The sequence below is a fragment of the Osmerus eperlanus genome, chromosome 14 (genome assembly GCF_963692335.1).
Source record: "Osmerus eperlanus chromosome 14, fOsmEpe2.1, whole genome shotgun sequence".
Taxonomy (NCBI): domain Eukaryota; kingdom Metazoa; phylum Chordata; class Actinopteri; order Osmeriformes; family Osmeridae; genus Osmerus; species Osmerus eperlanus.
The window spans coordinates 2,945,219-2,954,927 of record NC_085031.1 but is presented as its reverse complement, the minus strand read 5'-3'; the positions used below and the strand labels follow the sequence as shown (position 1 = coordinate 2,954,927).

General features: G+C 44.6%; 1 protein-coding gene across 5 annotated transcripts in view; it reads left to right on the top strand.

Moving 5' to 3' along the window:
- The first annotated feature begins 5,701 nt into the window (after window positions 1-5,701).
- garnl3 (GTPase activating Rap/RanGAP domain like 3) overlaps window positions 5,702-9,709 on the top strand; it is a 66,378-nt gene continuing 62,370 nt past the window's right edge. For 2 of the 5 annotated variants that reach the window (XM_062478721.1, XM_062478718.1), the window contains exons 1-2: window positions 5,704-5,987; window positions 6,111-6,269. In XM_062478721.1, coding sequence (XP_062334705.1) covers window positions 6,169-6,269 — 101 coding nt within the window. In that variant the 5' untranslated portion in view covers window positions 5,704-5,987; window positions 6,111-6,168. Of the gene's footprint in view, window positions 5,988-6,110; window positions 6,270-9,709 lie in introns of all 5 variants that reach the window. The other 3 variants (XM_062478724.1, XM_062478719.1, XM_062478723.1) reach the window with 2 other exon arrangements.

The following is a 9,709-nucleotide window of genomic DNA, read 5'->3' as shown; positions in this document are numbered from 1 at the left end:
CCTTCCCTAGTTTAGTCTCACCTTGTAACATCCTAAATCAGAATTTGGCATGAAAACTTGCACGCCACACACACTTCAGAAAGAAAAATCAGCAGATGAACACTTTATCCAAACAGAGCCTCACAGAATTTAATTCATCCCTTAGCAGCCCATATATTCCATCCATTATCCAGCAATGACAAGTCAGTGGTATCTCCAGTAAGCACATTATATGGCATACTGATGATAGCTAAAGGGACAGGGTGAGTACTTTCGGTTGTTTAAAAGTATAGCAACACATCCGTATTTATGACCGGCCTATAATACCGGAGGATATCAATGTATTGACGTAACCTCTGAAGGCGGCCAATTTAAGAAACAATGTATGGATGCCATGAGTGCATTTGTCACATTCATGCACCGTCTATTACCTGGATGGAGAGAGAGAGAGGCGAGAGGTGTTGATATTGACAACCATTATGGGTAGTTTGAGTTTGCAGCTGTAGCTGTTTTCTCTATGCCTATAAATCCCCCCGCTTTCATGGTTCAACTCCACCCATTTCAGCCACATTGCTGTAGGTACTGTATGGGAAGAGGTCAGACACCTACACCCCAAATCCCCATTCCCTCTTTCAAAAAGATATCCCTTAGTCTCAAACGCTGCTCTCCGCACAAACACACACACCCTTCCTTTGCCCATGAGTCATACTTGTGAGGCAACAGTACTGACTTTATGAGAGGTTTCTGTTCTTCGGTATCCTACCAGTCTGGATTTCTCCATTACCAATGTCGTTTCTCTGGGCGGAGAGGGCGATGTTTTTCTGCATCATATATTAGTTGCTCATCTGGTTGAGTGGTCTCTTGATCTTTTGAGGGGCTTTTAGTTTTTGATTCTTGATTTTTTGATTATGTATGTGTGTGTGCATGCTAGCTGGTTTGTGTTTTTGCGTGCCTGAATGAGTGAGACGGCAAATATTAGATCAAATGGAAGGTGAAGAGTCTTCTTGTCCTCCTACTCTATTTCTCAGTCTTTATCTTTCCTCCACTCTTTAGACTCCTCCTCCCATCACCAGCCCAGTCCATTTTACAGGAGTCCCCCTCTGAGACTCTCCCTGCACCTGCTTATTAAATGTTTGTGCTCACAGACACACACAGAGGTCATCTCAGGGCAGTTCACGCCCACAGCATGATCTATGGACACAGCCTGCGTTAATTACCCTCGTGGGCCTGCTTTATAAGAAACCTCAAAGAAAGTTGCAAGGCACGTTTGGAGATAGTGGATAGTGTTCTTGAAAATGTTCACTTGTGAACAATGGTGAAATGATTAGAACGTTCTACTCATAACATTCACATTTCCACTTGCCAGGCTAACCTAACTGTGAGATTGGACCATAAAATGCCTTCTGAGGTGGTACTTGGCAGTCCTTCCACTCACTCTCCTTCTATCTCTCCCTCCATCCGTCAAAGAATACTGATATTTGCCCTCCTTGCCAAACCAACCTGAACCCTCTGCGGCTTTATCAAAGTTGGCATCCAACTGACTTTCACAGCCCTCTCTGCCAAGCTGGCACCTCACGTTGTCACCAAGACATTCACCTGAGCCCAGGGGAGGTAGAACAGGTTGGCATCAAAGTTCCCACCCTTTTCTTACTATGTCAGCAAGAAAGAGTTTTAATCAAGCTGTACTTTTCCTCTTAGGTCGGGCGATGATAGATTGATACACAGCTTGTAGGGCTGTGTCTGTGTTCCTATACTGATGTGTTGTAGAAACAACCACTTTAGACAGCAGTAGAAGTAGCCTTGGAAGGGAGTAGAGATAGAAGAGTTAACTTGAGAGAGTAGAGATAGCAGTAAAGTGTGCTGTTGGCAACAGTAGAGGTAGCAGTACAGATAGCAGTCAACAGGAATCGAGCCCTACATGAGGACGGTAATATAAGCACAATAGCAGATGTATGGAAAGATTGCTATAGAGACAGCAGTAGACTCAGCAGTGGAGACACCGGAAGAAGTGTAAGTTTTAGAGGTAGTTTATCACTCTCATCTACTCATTACCATATCACTGAGCTCCTTTCTGCTATCCTTTCTGGGGTAAATGAGAGAGGGTAAGAGAGAGATCTTCATGAAGGCACCATTAAACCTGCCATGACTAACACGTGCTTTACAATTCTATCTCTTTACTGCAAAGAAATACTTGATCACCCCATGGGAACTGTGAAAAGCTCTAAAATGGATAATATGACCCAATTAATCACCTGGTTTTTAGTCTATAATTCCTGTAATTTTCTGTCATGTTTAGTGGATAAAGCCAGTGTTCCTGTAAGGGGAGAGCCACAGCTATTAAACCGTTTTCCAATATCAGGATAAAATAGAAATCCTGTCAAATACTGTGTTTTCTATTGAGCTTGCCTGCTTCAAGTGTTTAAGAGAATTGGAATCACTGACACATTCAACACTCATCTGGCTCTGCAGGGAGACAAAAGCAAACGCTCATCAAAACTTCAAAGGGTGGTCTAGTCTTGTCTAACCATGATCTGGATCACTAGGACTTACAGGATGAAGTAGCAGTTACCAATCCAAGTCCTGTGTTTCCAATCAAGCTGTGGCAGCCAACCAAAAGGCAGACAAGGGATGAGGTTGTTATGAAGGCTTGTACAGCTACTGCTCTGCCATAGGCGTGTTGACTGCCGAGTGTCCCACCATGCTGAAGACCTCTCCCCCCTGCCCACACCTCCCTCCTTCTGCTCCTCTGGCTCCTCCTCCCCACCGAACAATGTGATTCCTCATTTACTGCGTGGGCGGGAGAAGAGGTAAGGATTCCCTTTCTTCCCGCCTGCCCTCCCCACTTGCTTCCTCTCTTCCTCCTCTCCTTTTCCCCATGCCCCATCCCTCCCACTCTCTCCTCTATCCATCGCAGCGAAAAAAGTGCAGTGGCTGTCCGCTCTCCCTTCCCAGCCTGACACGTATGTGCCTGATCAGACTCTATGTTGTCTCTCTCTTCTCCCACTCTTCCTTCACCCATCTCTTACTCTCCCAGGCTTCCTTTCTTGTCTCCCTTCTCTCCTCTCCTTCATCCTCACCCCACTCCAACCCTGGTCTTTCCTCTGACAGATGGCAGCTGTACATGTACAGTAACGACAGTCTGGCTGGCTGGATGAGGGCGACCTTACAAGGCAATCTGGAGGTCATTGAGCTGACTAACTGGGCAGCACTAACAAGCCACAACCACCAGAGACACAACAGGGCCATAGACTGTACAGTGGGCCACAGCATGTAGCCAACACTAATACAATGTTGCCTCATAGATATGATGATATTACTAATTAGATGCACTGTAACAGCATTTTTTTGCGTTTTGGGGAACATATTAACTGGTCTTTCATTCACTAACTATCGGAGCACACCCACACTGAAATTCAAAATCTTTGTATGCCAGATTGGTCCATTTGCCTGAGCCAGAACGCCCACCGCATGACTAGAGCTAACTATATATTCTTACTAAATGTTCTCTAAATGGGTACATTCGATTTGTGTAAAATGGCCTCTAAAACCTGGCTTTTTCAAAGCACCACATTAACATAGCACTCATATTTTTTTCTATTTGGAGCTAATGGATGTGAAAGGAGTTTGAATGAACACCATATTTTTGGACATCTTTCTTGGTCAACCCAGTTTGCAGTGGTAGCCTACTCCAACACATCACCGGATCACAGACACACACACACATATTGAAACTCCTGGTTTATCCAACCCTAATGGTAAGTAATTGGCTTACTTTACTTTACTCATGGTGGGGGGGGAAAGGCAATAGTGCAAGCATATGTAAATTTTGGAAGACAATATTAGTAGCATATGAGAAATGTTTACCCTTGCCAATGCCTTTTTGTTGTGTAGGTAGTCTAGTAGTAGTAGTTTTGCAATTCTACCAGTTAGTCGTAGACTGGTAATACAGTGCTAAACACTGTATAGTACATCCTGGAAGCTAACTAGCTATTCTTTGTCAGCTGTAGCTAGCTACTGGTTCACTGAGTGGGCCTCCACTGAATGCAGTCAATGTACAGGCCTTGTAATGAACACGCACATCGTGTGACATTGTGACATCCTGACGTTTCTGACTGTGGCTAGCTAGTTAGCTACCGTTAGCTGCACTTTTTATTTTACCTAAACAGTGCAATGGAACCTTTGCGGAAATACAAGCAATGCAATCGGGATCAAGACGAACATTTTGACACCAACACTGTCTATGTAGTGCAAAAATGTTGGGAATAGTTAGGGTTGGAAGATAATAAAGAAATATATATGAGAGAGAATACAGGTTGCGCCTTGCCAAATGCAGGCATGCTCAATTACACTGTGTGTAGTTTAGGTGTGTAATAGGCAATGCAACAACTTGAACAACATGTTCAAATCAACAAATTAATATGTAATTACCTTGAGAAACAGCCACTCTGAGCACCACTTTGCTCTTTCACAAGGTATCAAGGCTCTCCCATAATGCTAAGAATGTATTTTATATAATATTATTGAGCATATTGATATTCAGCATATTCAGTATACAATTACTGTTTGTAATGCTAGACTGCTCCACACTTAATGACAATATGTAAATGTAACAAGAACACTATAATGTCAGGTAAAAAAGTAGGAGAACTCTGGGCTCAAGGAACAGAGCCAGAGACGTGCTAACTCTGCAATCAGCCGCACCCATGTGGATGACTCCCTCCTTCACTTACTCGCTAATACATCTGGTCTGCTGTGAGTCACATTTGGACAATCCCTAATCAAAACATTGGCTGAACAGGTTGGAGAGAGGGAGTGAAAGAGGGGGAGGGGGACACGTGTATGTAATGTGATTGTGTGTATGTGGTACTGGATATAAAGATGAGGACACACTTTTCCTGTTGCAGTGAAGGGAACATCCCAGCAGTAATGACCATGGCCCTGGCTTTCCCTTCAAACAACTCCAGGAGACCTAGGTGTCCGAAAACCTTGATTCAACTCCGGAGTTGCATAATAAAAAGGTGACTCAATGAACGTTTGCAACACTTTCCGTTTCTGTCTAGCAAGTATTAAGTTGTGAATACAAAGAGCAACTATTATGTTCTAAACTCCAGATTTTAAAGTAAATTTGTGTTGTATTTGTGTGAGTCTGTATGTGTGTGTGTGTGGTCCTGCCTGAGTCTATTAACCTTAAAGAAGAGCAGATTTGCCAAGAGGTTGCTGTGTAGCCATCTGCTCCACCCACCCTTCACAGCATCCTTAGCTAACCTCCTGACCTCAAGACACTCCATTGCTGATCTCTGTCTGATGCAATCATACGACACACACAAATACACACACAATCAACACTAGGGTTTGCTGCACACACACAATGACTTCTCAGTTGTGACTGTCGAGTATTTCTGTTTGAGCTGGGTTTACTGTGTTTAAACAGCAGACACATGGAATTGTCTGGGGAAAAGGCCACTCTGGCGTAGGTTTACTTTAATTAACATATTTTAGTCTTATCCCCCTCTCCCATTGCACTGCAGCGAGTATGAAAGTTGCAGCACGTGTAATTGTTATTGCAGTATTCTCACTATTTCAGTGCAGTTGCATTCAAATGTTTCGTTTATGTATTTTCAACTCCCTTGTTGTTGAGCCTTCACTCTCTCTCTCAATCCCCCCCCCCCCCCTCTCTCTCTCTCTCTCTCTCTCTCTCTCTCTCTTTATCTCTCTCCCGTGCACCCCCATCCATCGCTTCCCCGGAGTCGACATTGGGAGCGCTCTAGCACCGAGGGAGTAGTGTGGAATATAACCCAGAGAACCTTCCACCGTACAGCGCTCGAGAGCAGGCGACTAAACAACGGACCGTTGCCGTATTCTTTGCCAGCCCGAGACTCTTTGTCAAATACGTTGCCAAATGCCAACTGTGCCCGCGCTTTAGAACCGACGGTTAACCGTGTGGAGTTTGAAACCAGCGGCCCAAACATGCTGCACTAAACCTTTGTTTGTTTGTCGATAAAATAGAAGTAAGGGAAGTTGCGACTCACTTTTCTTTTCCACGTGAGCTGAGGAGAGCATTTTATTTTCAATTTTGGTCTACCCTTTCTTCCGCTAATCACTGTCCCTTTCTCTCCCCTTCACTCCCCTAGCTTGACTTGACGAGAAGCATTTGTGTCGTTACGGAGTAAACCTGTTCACCCGGCATCCATGAATTCGGATATCAATGTGTACCTCGGCCGGGAGAAAGCGGGCATCATGCGGAAGAGAGCTTTGCTCCTTAGGAAAGGGTGCAGCTTTGAGATTACAAGGTAGGTGATAGAGTTCCTTTTTGGGTAGTCTACTGTCGCCTATTTTCCTACTGTATCCAGAGAGGGGACCATGGCAGTTTGCTCCCCACACATTTCATGTTAGGCACATCATTTTATTTCTCTTGCAATATAGATAGGACAAATGTGAGGCCGTTTTTTTATTGACTATTGACCCGGTCACCGGTGAGCATGCTACACTCCAGCGCTCGAGGGATGCCCAAAATAAACATGCACACAGTGTTACTGTGTTGCACGAGAAACGTCGCCCTGTCTCAAGATTGCAGGCTGTATTGCAAATACTTAATATTCTATAATTTCTATGATCGTAAGAAACTGTGTTTCTCTCTGTCAATCAGTTCCGATCTTTTTTGCCCAAAATGCTAGAGTATAGGAGTTTTCTGGAACAGCGTGTTTATCTCCATTGGTTTTCATTGAAATATTGTTACCTTATTTTTTTTAATCCTTCCACAACCGTGTGTCGCTGTACTGGCTGATTCACTCGCCGGAGTGTGCGTTACGCATGGGTGCCTGACTGTAGGCTAACCCATTCTCCATTTGTGCTGCATTGCTATCAATTTTGCCGCAAATTAGATTATCGATGTCACTTACAGTGCCCCTGCGCTCCGTGCGATTCATTTGAGTGTGAGGCATGAGAGAGGAGCATGGACAGTCCCACCAGGTCGTATAGGAGTCTGCAAGTTAAAGCATACCAGACACAATGACAGTGGGGGAGTGGATGACCGATCTGTGTATCCAGGACGGGCTTTAACGAGCCGCAGACTGAACGCTTGCGTTACCCCTGGGGGCAAGGTACCTGCTTCTTTCTGAGAACTGGCAGCCTTCTGCAGGCTGTGAGTGCAGTGTGGCCGTCAAACACTGCTGGGCCAAAGCTTCACCTCGCCTCATTCGAACAAAAAAGCACACGGACACGGTGTGACAATGTCGACGTTGTGTTCAATCCAAGGACTGAATTAAGGTATTATCCTTTGAAGTAGAACAACCACCGACACACTTTCTCCGACTATCAAGTCTCTCCCCCTTTCCTGCTAGATGGCGCTATACTACCGCTCAGGGCCCATCTCCATACATTGAATTGTGTTAATTAAATTCAATTACATGGCCATTTGATCTGCCTCAAACCACATCAGTTGATTATCTTAAGGAAGTAGCCAATACAGGGTAGCCTACTGCATCCATTATTAGTCCCTGGTTTGCTTGGGGACGTTCCCCCAACCCCCTCTCGCTTATATATTTATAGAACACATTTTACATTTTCATTTAGTCATTTATCCAGAGCAACTTACAGTAAGTACAGGGACATTCCCCCGAGGCAAGTAGGGTGAAGTGCCTTGCCCAAGGACACAACGTCATTCGGCACAGCCGGGAATCTAACCAGCGACCTTCGGATTACTAGCCCGATTCCCTAACCGCTCAGCCACCTGACTCCCTATATTTTGCGCTCCCTCACGTTGTTCTTCATTGATAGTCGTGTTCCTGCGACGTCTCCCACGGTGTGGCCTATTGTGGGTGGCTCGCACTTTCAGAATAGACACAGTGCGCTCGCTTCGCAGCTCGGCGGCCGGGCAGTGTTTGCGGGGGCGACTCATCGCCAAGCACTTTACTTTTAAATTGCGCCTTCAGTCGGCAAGTTGATTTATTTTCCTTATAGTGAAGAAGCAGCCCATTCACTTCAGCCTTCTGGCGGCTGAGCACAGTCGTGAGGATTCCTGGACGGTCTCTCGGACACCAGTGAATTAAACGACTATCAATCAAAGTGCTAACGTGGGGCACTGCGCTCTTGGTGAAATATTTAGTGAGGTTTAGCCCCGGAGCTATAAGAGTTGTCGAGAGTCTACAACTAAGAGCTGAAGAGACATAGTCTTTCGGTGGATTAGCATGCTACAACGCATGCAGGAACAGAAACACCGTTTTGTACATTTCTCTAAAGATTGAAGATATTTTCTCAGACAGTCTATAAGGTCTTGGGAAGGCATTTAGGGGAGTAGTTCCACAACAGAGTCCTTTATTACTCCAAATTGAGTTCGAATGATTCCAAACATGTATTATTGAAACAAGATGTGCCTAGATGTTATCAGCATAGCTCAGCCAAGAATCTTGTGAACAAGTTGCTCTGGAGTACTGCAAAGTAAGTCAGGAATGATAGCCCATGGTGTGTGTGTGCGTGTGTTTATGCATACTTATGAGTGTGTGTGTGTGAGGTAACTGGATGGCTAAGTCTTGACCCACTGCCGGACAAGAGGAAGATAGAAGAGGACTGCACTGGGCATGCAATGTTTGGATTGGTCCTGGTTATGTAAACACACTTATTTCTTTATGATGCTATCAGTCAGTAGTCTGACCAATGTGAACCAATATCCAAGATCAATTCCTGATGCTCACAGTGAGAAAATCCTTATCTCCCTAACCCTAATGATATAATGTATCTTAGATTTAAAACCAAATTGATAAGAAGACGTTAAAGGCCAATAATGGCTCATAAATAGATAAGGAGTAGCACTGGCTCCACAGAGTCAAATTGGGTGTTTTGAGGATCCAATTACTGAACACCTCGCTGTATATACATATTTTTCATATTTCCATTTTTTTTATATTCTGCTATTAGAAATGCCCCCCCCCCCTTGTCAGGTTATAGTAACCAAACTCAGTGGTCCTCCCCAAGCATACCTTTCCATAACGATTCACTTTTAGGATTCCATATCTTCATTCCACAAAACTGTGCTCCCTACCACAGGACAGGGACCCTTGGCATCCTTATGTGTGCTACCCTGAAGTCATGACAGCGTGTCATATCCTTTCAGACTGGCCGTATGATATCCTGTTTGATGCCAGGCTCACAGGACCACCTGCCTTTTCAGCTATGGAAAAAACAATATAATAGAATTGTTGTTGTGTTGTGGAGAGTAGTTGAGCTGTTTATTGGTCTAAAGCTCTGTGTCAATGTAACCCAATGCATGGTGTCATCTGTCACTGTAATCACATCTGCAGACCTTCCCTCCAGGCCATCCATGTGGCTGACCACAGCTTCGACAAGTTTTATACTCTCTCTCTCTCTCTCTCTCTCTCTCTCTCTCTCTCTCTCTCTCTCTCTCTCTCTCTCTCTCTCTCTCTCTCTCTCTCTCTCTCTCTCTCTCTCTCTCTCTCTCTCTCTCTCTTTCTCTCTCTCTCTCTCTCTCTCTCTCTCTCTCTCTCCCTCTCTGCCTTTCTCTTTCTTTGTCACTCTCTCTGTGTCTCTCTGCCTTTCCCTCTCTCTCAACCAAACTGAAACCTGACTGACAGCCATGTGCACGCTTGCAGAATGATCTGAAATAGAGATTCATTAACCTTATCAAATGAGTCCTAAAAATATGTAACTTGTATTGTTTTGTGTGTGTTTTCAGGGCATGTGCATTGCAGTATGTGTTTCACTACTCCCTTCTGTG